Here is a 25,489-nt window from a genome sequence, read left to right on the forward strand (position 1 = left end):
ATAAGGGGTCCTCTGATTGTTGGAGTGTTCTCCCTATTATTGTAGGGTCTTTAATCTAAACTATAAAGGACATTGAGGCAACTGTTGTTGGGATCTGCCCCTACAAAGGGTTAAAGATTGTTTGACCTCTACCTGTCAAATCAGACTGCTATAGTGCAATGTGGGGAGCAGAATTACTTAATAAGTGACATAATAGCTTATTTGGAGTGCCAGTAGATCTTTCTCTGAGTAGACTGATCAGTCACCTATAAAAGCAGCAGCTGACCTGTGCTGCTGCTTTCTGTGGATTAAGTCAGTCGAATTAAAGGTTGCAAGATGTTTTGCAAAAACATCTGTTGTGCCCACTAAGGTCTCTCTCCCTGAGAAATACAGCAACTGGACATTAGCTAGCAGAGAACTTTTTTGCGACAAACTGTGCAGAAACCATGTTTGCTGTTATTTAGTAAGCAACTTTGAAAAGTTGCATTTCAAATTTCCTGCCACTTGAAAAAAAGACTACTCTGTTTAAGTTGACTCCTCTCTTCTTCCGTACAGCGACTGCACCTTTTATTTACATCTGCACCATGAACACATCACAAATATATATTTGGAAAAAAAAAGCATCCCAAATGCAGCTATGGTTTAAATTTGGAAATCATTGGTAATTTTCAGAAATTATCTAAGAAACCACTGACTTTTAGGTTAAGGTCACTGGGACTTTTAACGGATGGACCCAAGATATCAATTGGAAAATGCTACGTCACATTGTCCAATTATCACCTTCAAACTTCAGCCACATGAACTCATTCAATACTATTATACATAAACCTATCAGATTTAAGTGCTCATTAATTGCACCTGGGACTCATCAGTTTTAGTACTGAAGAAGCTTCTTGGATGAGAGGTAAAAGGTCTTCATGAATGGTAAATGGTAAATGGCCTGTATTTATATAGCGCCTTACTAGTCCCTAAGGACCCCAAAGCGCTTTACATATCCAGTCATCCACCCATTCACACACACATTCACACACTGGTGATGGCAAGCTACATTGTAGCCACAGCCACCCTGGGGCGCACTGACAGAGGCGATGAACCTAAATGAACCTTCATGAACCTAAAAAGATGTGGAGGTAACTTCAAGTCAAGCACTTAAGACAAAACTGGCAGGTATCTTTTATAAACGACATGCAGCTATTTTAACACGTATAAATATTTGATGGTAAAGTAGTACACTGTGCTGATTATCTGCAAAGAATCAATAGTCAGCATAGATATAGCAGTGAGTGTTATCCAGAGCAGACAAATTAAACAGTGTGTGTGCAGTAAAGCTTATATGTGCAGAGTGTCACAGACCGTCTGACCAGACAGCCTATTGGATTTACAGATTATCCCATTAGACTGGACGATGGTGGCCCTTCAGTACAAACACTATGCTAATCAATCATGGCCCCGAGCAGCACAAGTCAAAGCCAAATGCTTTCTGCATCAAAAGTTGAACCCACAATGATACACATAAAGGACTGTTTATTTCATCAGATTAATGTTTCTTCCATTTCAGAAATTAATTTTAAATCACGTGGATTACAAGTGCACCTGTTCATAAGCCACACTTTCCCCCTCTTTCTTTTCCTAAAAGTTTAACAATGGAGAGAGAGAAAAAAAGTTACCTGCAAAACAAAAATAAGATGTGAAAACTGGTTTTAAATACTGCAGGTGGCACAGAGGTGTCTTCAGTTATCAGATCATTCAAATGTCTCACACACACACACACACACACACTAAACATTAGCAAGTATGACATACTGTTTAATTGGGTTATAATGAGAGTCAATTTGCACAGTCAACCCATGAAGAGTATCTCATCTTACACTGCCATTGTTAAAAACACAAACAGCAGGAAAACACTTCACAACAGAATATAATTACACACACTTTTGATACACTGGGAGCATACGCGTATCCACACATGGGACCTCCCTCACACAAGTGGAAACCACCATATAGAATTAGCCAATTCACTCAAATGTACCATTTGAGTGAATCACATCTCGCAGCACAAGCTTGCGCTACAAGATGTTAGGGTTTTTTTACAACATTATTTCACGATTCTTGTGCCAGTCTGTAAACAGTGAACTGTGTTAGGCGATGTTATATATTCTGTGGCATGTGCTGCTATTTGTACATTCATAGCACCCCCTGCATGCAAGGGTGACATGGAAAGATGAATTCAAAGGAGTTTCAGTAGGACACACGAGAACAAAACGGTAGCATCAAAATTTAGGAGAAAGACGTGAATCTCATTGCACCCATTGACAAAAAAACAAAAACAAAATAAAAATCCAGTCCTCCAGATGTGACTTTTTGAGTATACAAGATCTACAGCAACACAGAAATATCCAGACCTCCAGGAGTGCAAACTGTGTTGATGAACCCAACAGTAACAAAATAAATTCTGAACTGAAATTGGACCACCTCTTAAAAACACAAAAAAAAACCAAAAAAAAAAAAACTATCACATTAAATGCAAATGGCTTGGGATGTGGCACAAATACCTAAAACTTTACACCACTGTATCTGAGGATTTATATGGTTGTTATAAGACACTATGCCCCTAATGCTGAAGGACTGGTTCATCTTCAGAAGGCTGGATGCTTTAAACACTTGCAGGAACACAGTGAGACGGACCGTCTGATACCTCAACAGGGTGGATAGTAAACTAATGTCGATAGCAAACAAAAAGCTTTATTTTTTATTTTTAAATTCAGTAATTGTATCATTTTTTGGCCAAACTCATAATTTAACTTGTCATCTGTCATGCTTCAAACAAATCAAAATCACTTGCTTTAAATTCCCAGCAGGGGGCCTCAGTTCTTCTCTTAATCCATAATTTGACCAAGCGTTAACTTCTTAGTAAAAACAAGGCAGGTGTAGTTGCAGTTCTATGTCATACTCATTTCCGCCACAACTTGTTGAAATCACACTAAAGACGCTAATACAGTAGTGAGCAAGCTGGCGGTTTGAATAGAGTTTAAAGTCAAGCTTTGTCTAAAAACATAAGACAAGCCATTAAATACTAAAATGAGTAAAACTGTGTGTTTGGCAAAAACATGTCTATGGTTAGGAAATTTGGCTCAATTGTATAATTGCAGGAAAACATCAGGTGGCATTGACTGGCTGAAGAAGAAAAATGCCAAAACCAGCAGTCTGAACGACAACTTGCATTGCAACACTTTCTCCAGTGACAACAATGCCGTCACTAATGTAGTCCATCGTTCTTGTGACATCTCCTCTATAAACAGCATAAACATGTCTATGGATGGACACGTGCCGCTATTTTAGATCGCACCTTTCATTTTCAGTTCTTCTAATCTACCCCTAAGTTTGGGGTTGGAGGGTTATTGTTCCTGACTTGAGTGCAAGTGAAAACACACCAAGAAAACCTCTGCTCTCTACGAAATCTCCATCTCAAGCGTAGATCTGTCCAGAACCACCTGTATGGGCATTTTCTCCAGTGAGGCGCTCCTGGCTTGACGGCCTGTTTGTGTCACTGGATTTAATGACACTCGTGTAGTCTTGAATTCCCACTTCTAAGTTTTTGGCCCGCAGGGCAGCAGTGTGCAGTTTATCCAGAAATTCGGGCATACCTAGACAGGTTTTAAGAGGGAGAACATTCTCAAAATCAGGCTGGAAAAGGCATAACATGATGGAACACTCTCTCTGAAAACTAAATTTTACATTGCTACATTTCTGTCCAGACTTCTACAAAATGTAGTATTATTCAATTAAATATGAATACATGTGGTTAAATATGATGTAAAATATGGTCAAAATCTTGCCTTATGTCCGTTAGTTATGGTGTTGATTAACAACATCATGACAAATTGCACTGCCACAGTGTAGTCAACTTTTTAAATATTGTTTTAAACCGCGTTTGCCTCCAAACTTGTTAGAGCATCCCCCACCCCGTCTGCTCCTTCCACTGAGACTTTTAAAACTAGACTGAAAACTTATATTTATTCACTGGAATTTGAGTCAGTTTCCTTTATTCCATTCCTTTATCCTCTTTCTGTTTTGTGCTTTGTACAGCTCTTTGATCAACATTAGTCATTTTGAAATATTCTTTTTTGAATAAATTTCAGTTAATCCTTACGTGATTAGCGTATGACTTTTTCAGTACTCACCGCTCGACACCATCCAGCTCACACAATAGCGGGGGAAGACGGTCTGAGGGTCATCACTGTAGGTCAGCAGATAATCAAATCCATTCTGTGAGGAGATAAGAAAAACTATGCTGAGCAACTTCAAAAAAAGGACACAGTTGTTTAAAATTAAATAATCTGTGCAGCATGACATTCATCACTAACCTCATCAAAGGACTTGTGTGGGCGAATGACCATCTTTGACTGGTATGAATGAACTCTCACATATTCCTGTGTCTCTGGTACTCTGGGATGCTGTACGGCTCTGCACAGCCAGATTATCAATGCACAAGATAAGATACAGCATTTAGTCTGATTATATAAATACACCCCAAAATAAACAAATTAACAAACATCTCTTTAAGTCTGACCTGGAGACCAAGATCATCAGGTTGTTGTTGAAATCAACATCATAGCGGCGCACATATACATAGTCCCTCGAATACATGGGATACTGTGAAGGACATCAAACAAGATCAAATAACAACTGAGTGTGCGAAATGCAACCTAACCTTACTTGGTTGGCAGTTGCTCTTGATCAAAAGGTAAATGAAGGTTATTCATACTTTGACTGATAACAAAAAAAGTGTCACGGGTGAATGCAGGGTAGGCTGAACAAATAGCAATCTACAAACTCACAGGAAAGTGTGTAGCCCAATGCACAACTTCAGAGCCAGTATTGGCATGTCGGTCCACCACTTCAAGCTTGATAACGAGAGAATCCCACTTCTTCCTGTACTCTATGTCCAACTGGGGGGAAGGGAAAGGCAGAGTGTTATTGCTGTTAAAGCATTCCTGTGATGTGTAATGCGATTCCAAAAAAATAAAATCCCATAACCCCGAAAAACCCACTCCAATTAATATTAATCTATAACCCAACTTGATGTGTCGATTTTAAAAGGTTGTCTGAGTAAACAGTGGTTCAGAAGGTCAGACTTCAAGAGTAAAGAGATTGCTGCACACCTAAATCCCCAATAATGGATTAGGAGTGTAGCCTAATCGTACGTCCTAATCATTTCCTCATGTATGTCAGCACTGAAATAGAATAGGTGATCAGCTTCACGCAGTTTCCTCAACGACTTAAACTTTTGAGGTAGTCAAAATTGCACATAATTAGACTGAACTTAAATATACCTGTACATTGAAGAATTGTCTTGGTGTGACATCATCATAAGAGCCCAATACTGCAAATAAAAGATAACAAATCAGACCAGCTCAAAGTACCTTCAATTAACTGCTTAAAATGCAAGAAAAATCTGCAGAATCCTTTAGAGCTACAAATATTTCTCCCTCTATGACAAAACTGGACAAATATGTGAGACACTGTTAAACATGTGTGTGACTAGCTGACCTCGATATTCGTAGAGGTGACTGTTGGGAATAGGTCGCTTCCACACTCTGAAGTCCTTCTTTTCCACCACAATTTCCCAGCCAGATTCCTGTTGCCCAGTTGCAGTCTCCGAAGACACACTTAGTCGTTTTGCTGCCTCCAGCGCCTGCAGCTCCAGTCCACACCTTCACAAAGATGCAAATAACAAGCTTAGATTACTTACAGGTTATATTCAGGTCATAATGAAATGCTTAACTGTACATACAAATGTAAGAACAAATTTAACTGCACTGTTTACTCAAATTTTGAATCAAGACAGGAATATCAATGCTGCTTTGTTGAGAGTGTCAACAGAGTAAGAGGCATGTTTACATCTATTCCTTTTTTTTTTTGCAAAAATATATGCCTTTATAAAATGTTGTCCCACCTCTGAATTTCCTCATCTTGGATTTTCTCATTCTCCCACATGAAGACACCAGCCAGGGCAGCCACAAATTTCCCAGTAGGGGCGTGCTTGCTCTGTAATCTGCGCCATATGTTGCCAACCAGGGTCCACTTGGTGCGCTCCGAGTACAGGTTGGAGTAAAGCTCTCCAACCTGGCATGCACGCCGGAGTCTCTGGCCGGTCACAAAGCCGCAATGGTCCGCAAATATGGACAGCAAACCCTTCCTCTTGGGACCAGAGGCCGCGGAGTCGCTAGCACCCACACCTGCCCTCTGCAGCCAGGACAGCAGCAGGCCCACGTTCCTGCCTAGCAACGGGAGCCTCTCAAGCTTTCCCCTTCCCTCCTCGACAGTGCGTCGAAATGACCAGCTGCTCTGAAGCCTCACTGTATTTATACCGATCTCACAGATCGGACGGCGGGGCACCGAGTGAAACATGACAGCTGTGTCCGTGACACAAGTTCACAAAGACAACGTGAATTCCAGAAGTAGCAGAGTGCAGCAGCAAGGGTTAGCTAGCAAACTTTGTTTCCAAAGCTAATGCGCTGCGAGCTACCACCGCGCATTCCCTCTCTACCTACGCAGATAATGATGCACAACTATAGAAAGAAAAATTCATAACTTACTCTAGTAGTGCCACTAGCTGCGGAGTTGTCTGCAAACACGCGACATGTAACGTTAGCCTTAGCTAACCTTATCTCTCTTCACTAGCTTCTAAATTAGCGGAAGTTACCAGCACAAACTAAAATGCACAGAAACCCCCCCGCTCCTGCCTCTGAATATAATATCTAATAACTCCACTGTAAACTGAACTGTTATATTGTAGCTATCTGTCCTGAAACAGCCTCACGTTTTCACTCAATACATTTGACCTCCTCTTCCTACTCTCTACCTTATGCACGCGCTTTTTAAGCCCGCCCACAATTCGCTATACGCCCTGTGATTGGATGTTTCTTGCTTAATGTCACTTCTTATTGGACAGGGCCACACTCCGTTTGATTTTGAGTCGTTTAATCACCAGCATGTCTGGTTGTCCAGCTTCGTGTGTCTACTAAAGCCCATCCACCTCAGTTGCAGCGCTTAAGCGATGATCTGGGTTAAAGGTGAAGAGAAGGTAAACTGCAGCTGGAGTCCAGGATAAGTGTTTACGGAAAGTAAAAATCATGCATAATAGAAAGGGGAATGCTGGTACTTCGTGCCATGGAGCGTCTGAAGAAGAGGAAGTCAAGTCGCCCTCCAGCGGCACAAAAGTCGTAGTAAGAGTGGTGACTCTAACCATGACCATAAATTACGCGCAAAACGCTATCGGAGCGGTGATACTTGATTGCTAAAATATGGTCCGTGGCCACATGGAGGTCCTGGAGATGCTTCAAGTGAGGAGTAAAGTCATTTTAACTTCAAACAGGGGAGTCAGATAAATCGAGGAACGTACTCCTCGTCATTAACTTTTAATAAATGTACACATTAATTTGCAAAAGTCTTAAGACACCCATCATTTCTTTATATTATGCTAGGAAAAAAATTGAATAGGTGAAAGAAATTAAAAATAATGTGCAGTCATACATGAAAATACAATATAGAAAGGGAAAAAAGTTTAATTCTAACGAGCTTGAAAGTCAATATTTGATACAACCACTTTTATTCTTTCTTTGCTTTTGTTTGCTATGTTGTCTGTTATCTACAGACACAGAAATGGTTCATCCTTTCAGTTAGATATTTTGAATGATTTCTAAGTGGCCTAAAATACAAACAAACTGTTAAGTATGGAAGCCCGTTTCCGCCACTAAAAAAAAAAAAGTATCCATAACTCGAAATTTCGAGCTGTCTTTCTCGAAATTTTGACTTATTAGTAGTTCTAAAATGTTGACTTACTTTTCTCAAAATTTTGAGTTAATAACTCGAAATTTCGAATTAGCGCTGCCAATCAGTAATCTAAGTGAATGATGTAATTTCCTTGTTATGTAGTTCTAAAAAGCTTGATAATATATTAAGTAATTCAAAGTATTCAGAATACGTTACTCTCATTGCGTAATGTAATGGAAAACATTACAAAATACATTTTGGGGCATGTATTATGTAATCTGTAGTGGAATACATTTTGAAAGTAACCTTCCCAACACTGCACAAAGCAGAAGATGAAGCATTGCCAAATATGTTTCCAAACAACTTCCTTCCAAGCCAAATACTAGAAAATGTGATGGAGCATAGCTTCCCTTTGGCTTCACCTGCACAAGTGCCAAGGTAGGTCTCCCTGACAGAATTTATCTTGTAAGGCAAAGGGGGGCCTAGCAAAAAAAGTTTAGGAACCCCTGTGCTAATGCATCCTGTTGTGTTCAATGTGTTCTACACATGTTCAACAGCCACCAAAATCTAACACTACTGCAAGGCATTTTAACATTTTCTGCATTCAATGCTCTGTCTAAAGGGTTGAAGTTCAAATGTAAAGTTCAAATTCAAAGATACGCTGCAGATACTCACCAAACATTGAGCTGAAATATCAAGCCATCAGTGCTCAGAGCCGTTGTACATGTCCACTCAATCGCTCACTTTGGCCCCAAGAAGCACAGACCCCAGGGTCTCAAACACCGTTGCTAGAATACATGCCTGACGCAAAGTGAGTCCACGGCTGTGCCAAATGAGTTAGTAACATCATTGGCAAAGAGGGAAAAGGCTAAGATGAAGGCAATGATGAAGCCAACAAGGAATAAATGTCTGACAAAATAGGTTTTTATATAAATTGTTTCAAAACAGCAGCTAGTAAAATAAAGAGGTACAGAGATGTAAATAAATAATTAGCTTTATTTTTAGGCCCATTTGTCTTTTTGTGGGATTCAGCAGTGCAAACTTCTGGAAGTTAGTTGCTGATTGTTAGTTGTTGTAGGTGAAACCTTTTTTAAAGTGAACTCACTTGTTGTTGCACTCAGACACTTAGCAAAGAAACTATCAGATTATGTGGTGTGTATATATATATATATATATATATATATATATATATATATATATATATATATATATATATATATATATATATTAGATCCGGGGCCATCAACACGTACGCCCTGCCTGTGATCAGGTACCCTGCTGGGGGTAATAGGCTGGCCAAAGGAGGAGATAGAAGCCACTGACATAGGTAAGCTCCTTACCATGCATGGAGGGTTTCACCCCAAGTCCAGCACCCTGAGGCTGTACGCTAAGCGGAAGGAAGGGGGCCGGGGACTGGTGAGTGTCGGCACCACAGTCCAGGATGAGACAAGGAACATCCAAGAATACATTGGGAAGATGGCCCCAACTGACCGAGTGCTCAGTGAATACCTCAGACAGCAGAAACCCAAGAAAGAGGAGGGAGACGAGGAACCATCATGGAAGGACAGGGCCCTGCACGGTATGTACCACCGGCAGATAGAGGAGGTGGCTGATATCCAGAAATCCTACCAGTGGCTGGACAAAGCTGGACTGAAAGACAGCACAGAGGCACTAATCATGGCAGCACAAGAACAAGCTCTGAGTACAAGATCCATAGAGGCTGGGGTCTATCACACCAGGCAAGACCCCAGGTGCAGGCTGTGTAAAGATGCCCCAGAGACAATCCAGCACATAACAGCAGGGTGCAAGATGCTAGCAGGCAAGGCATACATGGAACGCCATAACCAAGTGGCCGGCATAGTGTACAGGAACATCTGTGCCGAGTATAACCTGGAAGTCCCGAGGTCAAAATGGGAGATGCCCCCAAGGGTGGTGGAGAATGACCGAGCTAAGATCCTGTGGGACTTCCAGATACAGACGCACAAAATGGTGGTGGCTAACCAACTGGACATAGTGGTGGTAGACAAACAGAAGAAGACGGCCATAGTGATCGATGTAGCGGTTCCGAATGACAGCAATATCAGGAAGAAGGAACACGAGAAGCTGGAGAAATACCAAGGGCTCAGAGAAGAGCTCGAGAGGATGTGGAGGGTGAAGGTAACAGTGGTCCCCGTGGTAATCGGAGCACTAGGCGCGGTGACTCCCAAGCTAGGCGAGTGGCTCCAGCAGATCCCGGGAACAACATCGGAGATCTCTGTCCAGAAGAGCGCAGTCCTGGGAACAGCTAAGATACTGCGCAGGACCCTCAAGCTCCCAGGCCTCTGGTAGAGGACCCGAGCTTGAAGGATAAAACCGCCCGCAGGGGCGTGCTGGGTGTTTTATATATATGACAGTTGTTTATTGCAGGTACCGTCAACTTAAGTTCACGTTATTTTTCTGGACGAACTATTTCTCAGGCAAACTGCAAAAGAAATTTCCCTCGTAACTTCCCGGTACTGGTAATTTTTCTTATACGGATGAGGCCTTGTTTCTGTACCATTATTTAATTCCAGAGGTTTTTAAGATTGTTTGTTTTTTTTCACTTTTTGACTAAAAGCCTATATGACATTTTTTTATTTCACCATTCATTAACTGCAAGGTTTAAATATGTTAAAATTTTCTTCAAACAAACAGTATTTTTAAAGTTGTTGATGTCTGAGCCAATTGTCCTCTTTTTTGGAAATCAAAATATGATCACCCTAGGAGACGCACAAAGAGAAGGTTGGTTGTTGACTAGGGGTGGGTTTTTATAATCGATTCATGGATTAAAATCGATTCATTAAAATCCTGAATCGATTTTTTAATATAAATTTATTTTGCCCAAAATGCCAGAATCTCAGGTGACATCTCACAAAATTTCAAGAACCACCAAACAGTTAAGACAGTAAATGAGAGCAGGAACACGGATTCTGCACATAGACTTAAACACACAGCGCGACCTGCGGATCAGAATCAGTTAGATGTCACCTTTCTCACGGTCGGGGCTGAAAGCCGACAGCTCGCCGATTCTGATCTGTCGGCGGGTCCGCGCTTTGTGTTCACGCCCTTTATGAGCCGATTCTAAAGCTGTTAGTTTGAACTCTCTCCAAACAATATTGACCGAACCAGCAGCAAAAGAAGATCCAAACGCCTCACATAAACATCGTCATGAATTCACTCTGACTTTTACTGTTTTGCTTCCACCGCGATGCACAGCTCTCTCTCTCTCTCTCTCTCTGTACTTCAAGAACAGTTTCCCTTTCTTCATTATTTGCTTGCTTGTTACGCACAAGTCTACTGTTGCTTACAGCGCTGTCGGCCGCTGTTTTTTTCCCTTTTACATTCTTCCGAAAAGAAAACCTCATTTCTGCTGTTCAATACTGAACAAATTTAAACTTTTTAAAATTATTCAAAATGCAAAACGCTTAACCGTGTCTCTAATAAAACCGCTGTAACGTCAGAGGTGATGTTCATATGTTGATTAATGGTTTTCTTTCGTTTTTGATGTACTGCAGAATATTTTTACAAAATCCCAGGCCAGGAAAATCACCTTCATGTTTTTCTGTGTTTTATCTTCAGCTACTTTGACACAAAAGCATCTGCTGACTGTCAAAATTTCCCAGATTTAAATTGAATCGAATCGAATTAAATCGAATCGTGGATCGAATCGATTCGGGACCTTGTGAATCGGAATTGAATCGATTCTAGAAATCAGTGACGATACCCAGCCCTATTGTTGACATAGGACATTTTGTGTTGCAGTACCAGTGATGCCAGCAGAGGGAGTATTGAGGCTGTGCTAGAAGGGAACATCATGTAACATCATGTAAGACTGTAGAAGAAGAGTAGATGGTTTGTTGTTTTTGTTTTTTTTTTCAAACATTTTTTTTTCCAAACTTTATTTGAAATTATAAAACGAACAGTCAGTCATTCCAGTTCAGTTTGTACAGTAGACATACAGGGCAAATAAGAGTAACAATATACAGTACAATGAAATAAGAAGGATAAATAAATAAAGGGGGAAAAAAAGGGGGAATGTGACAGACTTCATAACAACTTTGTACTTGAAAGTTGTGACAGCTCATTCGTTAAACATTTCTGAATGAATTTCAATCAATGATAAACTTTTTTTATTGGAAGTTAATTTAAGAGAGTTTAAGTAATATTCAATTTCAATCAAAAACAAATTAAATGATGGGGTTGAGTTTTGAAATTTACATTTATGTATATGGAATTTCCCTAATAAGATATAAAGATTGACAATGGCACTTTTTTTTCCTTTAGTTTCAAAATAAGTGATAATGTTCTTCCCTTCAATTTTGATTTCGTATGTTGTTTTGCACAGTATATAATTTTCAAGCTCTCTCCAAAATGTAGCACTATGTGAACAGCCATAAAACAAATGAGTAACACTTTCAAGTTGAGTTTTACAGAAGAAGAGTAGCTGTACAAAGCTGTGCCTGTAACGTGTGACACAAGGTTCAATAAAAAGGAAGTGACTATATTCCTCATGTGTGAAGCTACAAAAATAACTATAATTAGGATATGTTTCAATGAACAGGTAAAAAAACAAAACTTGTATATGTGGATGGAGTTTTCGATAGTTTTCCCAATTTGTCTTCTCGTTACAATCTCCCTGTTACCCATTTGTTTCGCTATTTTCAAATTCGACATTTTGTTGCCAAGTGTTTCCCAAATTTCCCCTCTTTACCTCCAGAACAGCAGTGGGAAACTACGTTATCATTTATTCCTCATCACAGAGGAACCATTTCGAAACTCTATGATGCTATTCTATCTTTTAGTAACCACTCTAATGTTAAGCTTAAGTGTACATGGGAAAGGGAACTAGGAATTCGAATACATGAGGAGTCTTGGGAACAGGCTATAGCGAGGATACGATCTTCCACCTCCTGTGCTCGTCTTGGACTTATTCAATTTAAGGTCATACACAGGGTGCATTTCTCTAAGTCTAGACTTCCTGAATTGTATCCAGAAGTGGAAAATAAATGTGATAAATGCCATCGTTCTCCTTGTCACCTTAGCCACATGTTTTTTCTGTGTCCTGAGCTACAAGGTTTCTGGACAGGGTATTTTGCTATTATGTCAACTGTTCTTGGGGTAACTCTTCATCCTTGTCCTCTGATTGCTGTATTTGGGATTCCTGTTCGCTCACTTACACTTGATTCCACACAAAAGGATATTATAGCGTTCACATCCCTATTAGCGAGACGTCTAATATTGTTGCATTGGAAGTCTGTTAAGTATCCTACTATTTCCCGGTGGCTTAAAGATGTCATGTTTTTTTTTTTAAAACTTGAAAAAAGTAAATATATGTTGAGAGGTTGCACAGCCAAATTTTTTCACAAGTGGCAACCCTTTATCTCTTATTTTGGTAGTCTAGAGGAATTGCCTGTTTAAATGTACTTCTGTTACTGTTATATTCCTCTAACATGTTTGATGGTTGTGTTGATCTGGGGGGGGGGTCTTTGTTTTAGAATGCGTTTTTTGTTCTTTTTTAGTTGGTTTTTATATACTTATATACTATATATATATATATATATATATATATATATATATATATATATATATATATATATATATATATATATATATAAGTATATTTACTTAGGAAAATGAAGAAAGGTTAATTGTATTTCGGTAGCTGCAAGTACTGTTGTTTTCTTTTTTCAATAAAAATATTTTCAAAAAAAGAAAAAAAAAACATGTATCACTCCAAATATAAATGGACCTAACGGTATGTAAAATACGAATTGGTAGAACAGTAATGGCCATTACGGCCACTGTATTCAGGATGCTAGGGTAACATGGCAACTTCTACAAACCTCTGCCTCATGGTATATACCATGGCGGGCCCATTTCTCAAGCTCTTTTTAAATAACCATAACTCCATTGTGCTAAAGACAAAATTAGAAGGGTTTCAGAAAAAAGCCAAGACAAGCTTTACAGAAATATTCAATATATTATGGTTGCACAAGACATTCACAAGGTACTGCAGAAACTGCGCCATCAAGTGGACACAGAGCAGAGCACAAATTAGTCAAATTACAAAACAGCAGATTTTAAAGTAAACATACATCTTTGTATCACTGGAAAAAAATCATATGACTTCATTTGTGATGCAACTGCTTTGAATTGTTTTATTGATATGATTTAATTTAGTGTCTAGGCAGAAGTGAGGCAGTCGATCAGAGAGCTGAATTTCCCCTTATTTATATCAAATAGATAAAATATACCAATAAAAATATCACAATGGTAAATAAATGCAAGGCATACTATCAGCATGGAAATGAGCAACTACCTGTGCACGTCTGTGTTTTTAAACATTTTGTGAGCTAAAGTATGTTTCCAGTTTAGTTAGACATCTATAACTTCACCATGTCTAAACAGTACATTTATCAGGTCTGCTATCATCTGCTTCTGGATCTTTTAGGACCACAGATCATTCATTCTTCTCCTAAAACTGCTAAAATGATTGTTTACAAATTGACCAACTTAACTGGACCTAGGGTTTTTTGATTCACCTAACTGTGGTGAGACAAGTTAAATCTATAATGGAACCTCTTTATGCACTGATAATAAAAAATCTCTTATAAAAAATGATACCAGTCACAGTAAATTCTGGCCCATTAAAGGATACAGTAAGCATTGCTTTGTGTTTCCACACACCACTAAAATCATATTTTATCAGTACCTGTGCACAAGTAAGACAAAAAAACCCCATACCAGAGTCAAAGTTTTTGGTATATGTGTACCAAGAAGGGGAAACTCTCCTATTCCAATTTCACAGATTTACTGAAGTGAATAAGCAAATGAGCACATGGATACCAGTATCATCAGGCAGTGCATGACAGCGCTGGTATGCACTTTCCAGTTTTTCACCTTAGAAATATTTTGGGGTTTTTTGTTTTTGTCTTTGTTTGGTTTTTTTGCCAGGATTTACTCCCAACTTTCAGGGGATTTTTTTTTATTTTTATTTTTTTTTTTAGAAAATCTCATTTCCACGAGGAGCTACTCTTCATACTGGTACTGAATACCAGAATGGGATTTTATTTAAAATAATGGTAATAATAATGTGCAGCAGGTGGCACTGTTAGTTTTCACTTATAATAATAATAATAACAAGTATACATTTTATTTATAGGCACCTTTTAAGGCACTTACAAGCAATTAAAAGCCAAAATCACAGTGTGCATAAAATAACAGAATTAAACTTGAACAATGCATAATCAAATAAAAGGTATTAATAACGTTTCTATGGAAGGATTTAGACTGTTTTCATGAGTTACTCTTAGCACTAGGGAGCTGTGCAAATTCGTGCAGAACAAATAGAATAATAATAATATACATCAGGTGGCGCTGTTGCACCACGCATATCTGTTCGTGCAGACATGGTTTATGTGAATTATTTTTTTATAGTTAAAGATCAAGCTGTAAATTGGGTGCACCACACAATTCTGGTAGTCTGAATTTTACAGACTCTGTAGTATCTCAGAGAAAGGTTAATATCGTGTCTCCCTTCGTGGAGCCCACCATCAGTGACAGCAAAACAGGTCAGGGTACTAAAATAAAAGACTTTACCACAGCATGTCTTTTTCCTCAAAAAATGCTGATGAAGAGGGTGAGGCAGATTAAATATACTGCATGCTCAGTTCATCACATTCTTTAAAATCTTGTGTGTTTGTGTTTGTTGCTCATTAAAGCTGTGAAGGACTTTTGTGTCTTAACCCTTATGGCAGTGGTTACCATACCTTTTTTTGCTAGGCCCCCCTTTGTTCTACAAGAAAATCCCCCCCCCCCCCCCACACACACACACACAAAGACATTCTCCAACCACACACCCATATTTTGTTTTCAAACTCCATTGCTGTTTATTTCACACACATTTAATAAACAATTACACAATTAAAAGTAAACTGCAATAAATTACAGGCAGCAGTAAAATAAACTACGGTAGCAATTTTTTTATGCCTTGTCCACACCTATTTTAGAAAATGCAGGTTCCACACCTACGTCCACACCTTCACACCTTTCGTCCACACATAAACGGCGTTTCCAATCACAGAAAATGGAGATTTTTTAAAACTCCTGTCAGGTTGGAGATTTTCGAAAACTCCATTTTTATGTTTACTTGTGGACGAGGAATACGGAGTTCGTCACGCAACGTCAAAGGTATGCGCCTTTCATGTCACGCTGTGTGCCTATTTGTTGTTTACATGGGATGAATTTCTACAATGGCGGATAGAGACAAAATAATGGTACTGTTAGTCTTGCTAGCTTCAGGTTTTACACGCTTACATACACACACAGTTACTGTTCCTCCATTTAGAAAGGCAGAGGCGTCATGGTGTAATTATTTTACGTGTAGTTGTTTTTTTCCTGTGTAATAATCAGTGTTGGTCAAGTTACTTGAAAAAAGTAATCAGTAACTAATTATTGATTACTTCCCCAAAAAAGTAATCCGGTTACTTTACTGATTACCTATTTTCAAAAGTAATTAATTACTTAGTTACTTAGTTAGTTTTTAAAAACACAATTTACAACCTGAGTAGGTGATAAAGCGATAGATCTTTCAGCCCAATTCTACTTTTTCTGCATAATCCATCATACAAAATGTAATCAAATGGAAAAGTATTTTTTTAAACTTGTTTTATCAGTTTTAATCTTTTAACTTTATGCATCAAGCAAACATTTAATTATATGCACCAGTCTCTGACTTGAAGAAATTAGTTTAACATTTAAACCTATTTTCTGCACATTCCAGCACATAAAATAAAATATTTTTTGTGTTTACACTCAGTCTTTCAAATAGATGCAAGTAAAACACAGCAGAAAATAAATAAAGTCAAAGACTAGCTGTCCTTTTGCTCTATTTTCACCTGTAAAGCAGGAGTGGCGTAGGCGGAGGTTTACCCTGGTGCAGGTGTGCCGCAGCGGTCAGTGGAAGAATCCGTCGTTGCGCACTCGGTGCTTGTTTAGGTTTTTTTTCCGCTGTAAAAAGAAGTTTTCTTCCCACGCACAACGGACACTAATGTTTTTGTCACTTTTTATGGAATCAAACTCAAAGGTCAGTACTTCCACGCTTTAAACGCTGCACGCTCATACTCTTTCCGCACTCGCACATATCCATTGTTGATCTGCACACAGCTGTTGTCACGAACGTTGCACTGGCTTACGTCACTGTCATGAGACATTCTCGCAAAAAAAATCACGGTTTTAGTAACGCAGTAACGCAGCGTTCCTACGGGAAAGTAACGGTAATCTAATTACGGTTTTTGCAATAGTAATCCCTTACTTTACTCGTTACTTGAAAAAAATAATCAGATTACAGTAACGCGTTACTGCCCATCTCTGGTAATAATATTCAATATTGCTATCAATCCATTTTTCAAAAAATGCCTCTCTGTGCAAAATGGGCTAAAAAATATAAACAACTGTGGGATACTGTTTGTCCGTGATTTGGACAGGGGGAACAAATTGTGGCAGGATCAGCCTGATGTTATTTGTATCCCACTGTAACGTTACTGTATAAAGAGCTAACATCTTCAAAATGTCAGGAGTATTTAGTCATTAGAAGAAGTGTTTGTAAACTAAAATCAAGAAAGTTGGATACTGTTTGTTTGTGATTTGGAGAGGCCAGGGGAAGCTAATTCTGCCGGGGATACCTACCTTGCCACTTTTGCAGGTGAAGCCAAAGGGAAGATTTGCTTCATCATATTTTCTAGTATTTGGCTTGGAGGGAAGTCGGTTTGGAAACATAGTTGACGGTGCTTCAGCTTCTGCTTTGCGTTTGTGTGGAAGCACAGTCATAAACCTTTCAATTATGCAAGCAGTGTCCAAGCATTTTTTTTTTGTTTTTTTTTAATTCATACAGCCCCCCCCCCCCCCCCCCCACACACACACACACACACACACACACACACACACTTTGGGAACCTCTGCCTCGTGGTATATGCCATGGCGGGCCCATTCCTCAAGCTCTTTTTAAATAACCATAACTCCATTGTGCTAAAGACAAAATTAGAAGGGTTTCAGAAAAAAGCCAAGACAAGCTTTACAGAGATATTCGATATATCATGGTTGCACAAGACATTCACAAGGTACTGCTGTCTGAAGTCAGACAGAAAGAATCAGCTCTAACTAGATTTTGTGTGCTTCACATAACCTTAGTCCTTTTTGCAAGGAATAAAATTCAAATTGTTCCTGAAGGAGGAGACTTTTTTTAAAAAAAAATTTGCAGCTAAAATTACAACAAAAAGTCAATTAGGCTTGTACAAATCTTGGTCAATAAAGTGATAAGTCTGGGCAAAAAGAGGAAAAAAATATTAATGTAATGGGATGTTGTTTTATCCCATTAGGTGTCTCTCTGTGATTTTGATATTTGATCAGTGAACAGCCTTATTGTCGGGATGCTGGGACAGTCATTTTGGGGTTTTGAAATATGTACTCCCAAGTATTGCTAATCGTAATGGGTTAGGGTTACTTATCATTACTGATGGTGATTTAGACCTCACAAATTAACTGTAACCAGAAACAGTCATTCTGAACTCATTCTGACTCCCTTGAGTCAAAGCAATAAACAAACTCTAAATATTCTGACACTGACAGTTCTGACATTTTTGTGTCTGCAGCCTTTGGCTAATGGAGGAAACGATGAACATTTTCTGAGTTTTGAAATTATTTCTCCCATATTGCTGCAATGATGCCGTCAGGTGCACTAACAAAACAAAGATCCAACAACAGAAGACTTTTATTTTGGAATGTCCAAGTTTGGATGTGCTGACCAGGAGCACAGTGGTGTTAGTGGTGCCATAAAATAATCACATTTAAAAAGAAAACAGAACTAATAAAGGAAGAAAGACAGGATGAGTTGCACACTTCATTCTTCACTCCAACCAATTTAATGATCCAAAGTTCATTTACTTCTTATGTTTATTGCTAATTTTGTCATATACTGGCTGTTTTATGTGTTCATTCAGCTCTTAACATTAACACTACCAAACAATGAAATTGTGAAAGTGAAACTTTTGAACCACATGGTCTGAACAGATTGTGAAAACAAGAATCTAAAGGAGGTTATGCAAGCATGGTCCCTTTATTATTTACATGCTGACTGATGATGCTGGTATTCATTTGTAGTTTATCACCTCCTTTCATCTGTGACACTAAACACAGAAGAATTCCTGTTACTAGCTTTAAGTATGAAACCTCCACAATCCCTGATATGAATTATGTTCAGGTTTTTATGATCGATTTGGGTACTGAGACAAAAGGTGACTGCACTGGTGCATGAAAGAACAAAGCAAGGCCTTCTCTATCCCGTAAAAGATCAGAGTTTACTACAAGTACAAGTGCATAAAGAGATTCCTGTGCTGAATTTAACTTTTTGGGTTTGTTTTTTTTACACAGTTAAATATCACATTTATCAGTGCATCAACAGCCTTAGCCCTAAAAAACTGGATCAACTTGAAAACAACCCTTTCAGTGCATTTTTAGCCCAGGGAAAAGGCATGCCTGGTCCTAAAATATTCAAGCAAGGCAATAGAAGAAGATAACAGTAGACTCTATCAATTTTGAGTTTATATATGCTGCATTTTTGAATAACATCTTAATAAACTCGAAAACATCCTTTAGCTTATAAAATGACAGATCTAAATCATCACTGCTAAACTGTTCAAATACATTATTAAGGCCCTGCATGCTCTTTTCATCACAATCATGAAAGCTGCCCAGAGGCTTTAGTATCATAAGACCAGCCAAGATGTTTTTGAAGAACCTCGTGCTCCACAAAATAAAAATTAAAAAAATCTCATAATCACACAATTATTTTTCTTACTGCTTTATGTAGAAGACTAATATTTAAATTCATAACACAAAACATGTGGAAGTGGTTATGTTGTTCCTACATCATCATAATAGTGTTGGTCCAGGATCCCTATTCCATTAGCATTATCCAAGCTAAAGCTTTTAAAAACTAGCAAACCAATATGAGCAACCTAAAGTCTAATAGCAAAATCCTAACTTGGAAATGTATTTAATGTGTAATGTATAAATTAATAAAGAAAACACTGAAAATCCTTCAAGGCCATCCGCGTTGATCGAAGATTGTTGACTTTTGCTTAACCGGGTGAAGAGACACTTTCTCTCAGTTGAACATGGAACACACGCACACATACGCATGTACACTGACACAGACCTGCACTCACACCCCCACCCCCTCCAAACACTTTAGAAGCTATGTCTTCTATGTTGTGAGATGTGATGATTCATGTGCTATGTACTGAAGTGGTTTTTTTTCTGTTCTCAAACTGATCTCCCTGTTGGAGCTCAGTCTTTTAAATTGGCTCTTTGCTAGGTTGTCTGGTATGTGTAGAAACAGCACTGGCTTATCCCTTGATTTAGGTGCTTTTTTAAATCCTTGAATGGTTCATAGATTATTGTTAATTTGCTTAAAAAACACAACAGTCATGCCAAACCATATGCAAAGAAGAAAGGTTGAAAGACCTTCAGAAAACCTGGTGACCCAAAGACTAGAGATGGCACGATACCACTTTTTTATGTCCGATACCGATACCGATATCATAAATTTGGATATCTGCCGATACCAATATGAATCCGATATAGTGTGTTTTTTAATCAATAAAACTGTTTTTTAATATCTTGCTGCATTTTGTATAAGTTCATACTCAAGTTTAAATAAACAACAACACTAAAGCTATTCTGTTATACCTGTATGTAAAAAATACACTGCACCCAAAATATTTCACAGTTCAGCAACACTGATCAATCTAATAAACTTAAACCTGCTCCATCCTCCCTATTCTGGTATTTTAAAGAGCGCTTAGCAGAAATATTAAGCAACCTAACTAATAGGGTTGCAAACTCCCAGCAAAAAAAAAAAAAAAAAAAAATAGGGAACCACCCCCCAACCTCCACCTCATGATGCTTAATCGACGTAATCAACTTTAATTTGATGCAGTGTGGAAAAAAATGCACAGAAATAAATTATTTTTCAAGAATAATTAAATAGATTCAACATCTTTCTTCAACAGAACTGCAGACTGCACAGATGGTATCTTCCCAAAGGAAAAAGTACTATAGCTTACTAGGGTATATTAGACTTAACAGTTACTATACACAGTAATGGACTTCTATATATTTTACATCAGATTAAAACTTTGGGTGTAAGATTCGGATAATTATTTATTAAAAGCTAGACATTTTAAATAAGAATAAGAAAGAAAAGTATGTCTTTGTGCCCCCTTTTCCCTGTTCATGCCCTATCCGCCCCCCTGGCTAAACTTTGCTAGATCCGCCCCTGCACAGTTACCAGCTGTCAGCTACGTAGAAAAAGATCTTGGTGTAGAAAGTAATATTAAATACATTCTAACAACAGCTTATCAAGCTTAAACGTGCTGCTGTTGTTCAGCTGCTGGTTTCCTCTTTCTGGCGCAAAGTGGGCCAAAAACAAAGAAGAGAGACGGACTCGCCACAGAAAAGCCGAACAGCTGATCATTAATCAGTTTCACGATTGAAGTAGCAGCAAGAAGAGGCAGTCGCTCCATATATTGGTTGTTAAGCTGACCGTGGGAATGCTTTACAAACATTCAGAGATGAACTTACACACGTGCTTTACTTCTCTCTGGGATAACTTCCTCGGAGATGAAATGCTGGTTTGGTAGTGAGGCTACAAATACACACAGCCGCTCTATCACGTGAGCACACTGCTCCGACGTGCTGCGGTTATGAGCCGAGTTACGCCGTGTCGCAAGTTTTGTGAGGTGCTTTTTTGATATTTAATGGATCGGATTACATTTTTTTATTTCTCTCCGATATCCGATACAGTAATTTATGTCAGTATCGGACCGATACCGATACAGTAATTTATGTCAGTATCGGACCGATACCGATACGTAATATCGGATCGGTCCATCTCTACTAAAGACCACTTTAAAAACTCTATGAATGTCTTGTGAGGTAAATGTGGGGTGAAGTTAAACTTTTGCACAGTACTGCATACCTATTAAAATTTGCAACACATCAGTAGCACTTTCAGGATGACTGGGCATAGAAAGAGGTGATGTTGAGTCTTTCTCCAGATCCAAAGAGTTATCCACTCTGTGAAAGACTGGCAAATAGATCAACATTTTATGCAAACACTTTGTTAACATCCTCATCTTTGGCACATTGTTGTTATAAGTTTCAGCAAATCAAAAGCCACTGCCTGTGTGGTTATCTGAATAGCATTACTCGTAAGTAGTTGTGAAATCTTTTCTGAGTACAAAGGTTAGGAAACCAAAGGACACACGCAGGCAATACAGACAGCTTGTCCCTGTTTTAAGGTGTGGCTCACTGCACAATGGTGCTAGTTTCCATGTTTTGTTTTATCACTCCAGTACATCTTTGATTCTGGGAAAGACAGAAGTATGCTTCAAAGCTCCACTATCATGTCTCTAAAGATCTGTATTACATACTTGGGTACAGGTGGTAATGCTGGTTGAATTTCTCTCTTTATAACAGGGGTGAAAGCACCCTTTATTGAATTTAAAATTGGCCCTTCTTTCCTTGTGAACGTGCGCATTATCTTCCCCGGTATCCTATTGTTACTATTCTTATATTCATTTCCCTTCAAAGAGAGCCAAATACACGACAATGAAACCCAGGATCAAAACGCTCAAGCAAGGATAAAGAAACAAGCAAAAACAATAACAAGGAGTGTGGTGATTTATGTTGTGAGCACACCCCCACTCCCATCGGTCACCTGAATCACCAGAATCCAAATTCACAACCCAGGGAGGTATTAGGAATCCACATGAGCCTAGAAAACCCAAGTGACTACAACTGACAGTGAAGACCAAGCCACAGTGGGCACCAGCACCACCACTCCACAACAGACCACCCCATCCCAGAGGGCTGGGTGCGGGGACCAGGCACCCGTCCTGCAGAAGGACTCCAAGTTTGCATCACGCGGCCCAACATCTAGGACCACACCCACCAAGAGAAGACAACATAGCAGACGTAAATATGCAGCTCCTACATAAATTCCACAGCAGCAACCCCACCACAGCAAGCCTCCGCCCTGCCAGGTGCAGCATGCTGAGATATGCAACATTTTCAGCAAATAGGTCTTTGGTAATAAAATAAGATATAATATTGTGTTTGTAAACTGTGTTATGTTCCTTTTTATCTTTTCTTTTTATCGCTCCCCAAGTGGTGGTGATCTAGATCGCATTAACCTACTTAAAAGCATATATTTTTTAGAAATGTTATTACAAAACAAAGAGACACACAGGTAGTACAGACAGGTTGTCCCTGTTTTAAGGTGTGGTTCACGGCGAAATGATAGTGGTTTCCATGTTTAGTTTGTTTTATCACTTCATTGCATCTGCAATTCTTGGGAAGATAGAAGTATTGCCACTACAAGCTTCAAATCCCGACAGTTCTAGGTACGTGTCATGTCTCTAAGGTTATATATGATTTGCATGGGTACAGGTAGTGATAAAAACAACATGTGAGACTTTATCCCCTAAAGGGTCAGAATTTACTAATGCTGGTTGGTTCTTTCTTTACATCAGAGCCTGAAGAATTTCCTCTATTGAATTTGACCTGTCTATTGATGCTTTCACAAACACAAACCATAAATATTAATAGATTAGTTTTGAAATACAGATTTGACCATAGTTTTAGGGCAGGAACAATAAGTCTTTGGTTCTGAAACAACCAGAAGCCGATAATAGTAGATTTCATTAATTTACGGTTTAGATATGGTATTGTTATAAATAATGTGTAAATTATTTTAAAAACATCCGCAGGCTGATGAAATGTTTGGAAAAACAGGCCTAAATGTGCTGTTTCTTGTTTGATTTAATTTGTCGATAGTTATATTTACTGCTAATATTTGTGTCTTTGAAATTAACAGAGAAAATATTCAGCTTTTATCAGTAACACTAAGCGCACTGTTAATTAGCTCACTGTTATTCATCCTTTGTTTCTCCCTCCTCTTTGTAGGTTACTGAAGCCCACAGATGACTCTTCTGCATGATCAAAATGTGTGATGCTTCAGTAAATGCAGAAATTCCTCCAGTTGCCATAAGACACTGTATAAATGGTGAGGCCTGCCTTCTATCTTTACAGCAGACTCTTTCTTGCAAGCTTGTAGCATGTCCATTCAGATTGTTTGGTTTTTTGTTTGGCTTTTTTGTGCATCACACTGATGGTGTTCCCTGTCAAACTTAAAATAATTAATTAACCTGCATGTCAATGGGTTTTACGACTGTATTTTTTCTAAAGGTTTTAATACTCTTAAAGGTCTTCTTCCCCTCGCCTAACAAGTTTTCTGCTGAGGAGCTATGGGCTCATGTGCTTTGTGAACAGTTCTAACTTAAAGGTGAAAACATTTCTAAGAATTTGATCACTGGGAGCTACTCTTGCTACAAGGAAGCCTTGTAAATATACGGGCCCGGGGTTATTTATATATAATAATGTACTCCAGATGGCGCTGTTTAACCAAGCAGAGTGTAAGGTTTCAGTACAGGTTAATCTGAATTACCTGCCATTCATTAGATTTTCATTCAGTTATTCTATGTAGCCTAAGACCTTTGCAAGCAATAAACAAGGGTGATAAACGACTGTACTAATACAGCAGGTCTCTTTTTTTAGGCTCAGCTCGCTCACTTCTTTAAGGTCATGTGCTTGTTGCTCATGAAAGCAGTGGAGTTCAGTGTTATCAAAAGGCCAGGCTAAGTGTTTTTTTTTTTTCAGAACCTGTTGTTTAGCTTAACTTATCTCTAAGACAAAAAAAGAAGAATTCAACACAACCATTTGTTTCTATGCTGCTTTAGATATCAGACTTGCTACAATTTGCATATGTAGTCAAATAAAAGTGGTTATTTTATCCCATCGGGTGCTCCTCTGTGACTCTGAGTTTTGAGCAGTGAACAGAAAGTAGCCTGAAAATCTAACCCTAACCCTGTGTTATCATAATAATTTTTGAAAATTGTTCTCCCCAAGTCCTGCCAAAGAGGGTGGGGTTATAATTACTTGTCAGTACTAATAGTGGTTTAGACCACAGAAGTTTAACTATAACCTCAGGATGAGCAATTTTTAATCTGGTTTGTATACCATATTGATTTCCTTGAGTTGAAGCAATTAAACAAACTCTAAATATTCTGACATTGGCAGTTCCTCTATACGGCCACGGTCAGGTCACATTTCTGTGTCTGCAGCCTCTGGGAGTAAACAAGGCTTTCTGGGCTGAGGTGGGAGTTAGAGAAGGCGCAAATTATGTCGTTAGAGGTTATAGTAGGAATTCTTGAAACTTGTGTTTTGACGTCGCCTCTCCTATACCTTGCAGTAATGCTGCCTTCAAGCTCACCGACAGCAATCATAATTACTGGAGTCGTCGAAAATTTCCATGCGCCTCAAAGAAGTGACGTCACAGAGCCAGAGACAATAACGACGTTAACAAGGCCATCGTTTAATAAAATAATGCAATAATGTATATTTTATAAAATTACGCTATTTACTACATTGTTTACTGTAACGTGTGTAATCCAATCCCTACTCGTTGTCATACTAGTAGGCTATAGATTATTTGCCTATATTACTATAAACCTATCGCATCTCAGCGCACAATGCGTTTTGTCATGCTTTTTGAAAACAACTTCTGTCCAGGATATCACGTCTCTCTTGATAAACA

At 38.7% G+C, this 25,489-nt stretch overlaps 1 protein-coding gene across 1 annotated transcript; it reads right to left on the reverse strand.

Annotated features, from left to right (window-relative positions):
* Window positions 1-1,486: 1,486 nt before the first annotated feature.
* Window positions 1,487-6,862, reverse strand: stard7 (StAR related lipid transfer domain containing 7). The gene is made up of 8 exons (XM_085413802.1): window positions 5,936-6,862; window positions 5,530-5,693; window positions 5,313-5,362; window positions 4,818-4,928; window positions 4,550-4,632; window positions 4,344-4,443; window positions 4,161-4,245; window positions 1,487-3,623 (listed from the first exon to the last, which is right to left on the reverse strand). The coding sequence occupies exons 1-8, from the start codon at window positions 6,388-6,390 to the stop codon at window positions 3,445-3,447; spliced, it is 1,227 nt and encodes a 408-aa protein (XP_085269928.1). The 5' UTR covers window positions 6,391-6,862; the 3' UTR covers window positions 1,487-3,444.
* Between the last annotated feature and the right edge of the window lie 18,627 nt (window positions 6,863-25,489).

The sequence above is a fragment of the Rhamphochromis longiceps genome, linkage group LG7 (assembly GCF_057381845.1).
Source record: "Rhamphochromis longiceps isolate RC_006_pf linkage group LG7, R_longiceps_female_GT1.1, whole genome shotgun sequence".
NCBI lineage: Eukaryota > Metazoa > Chordata > Actinopteri > Cichliformes > Cichlidae > Rhamphochromis > Rhamphochromis longiceps.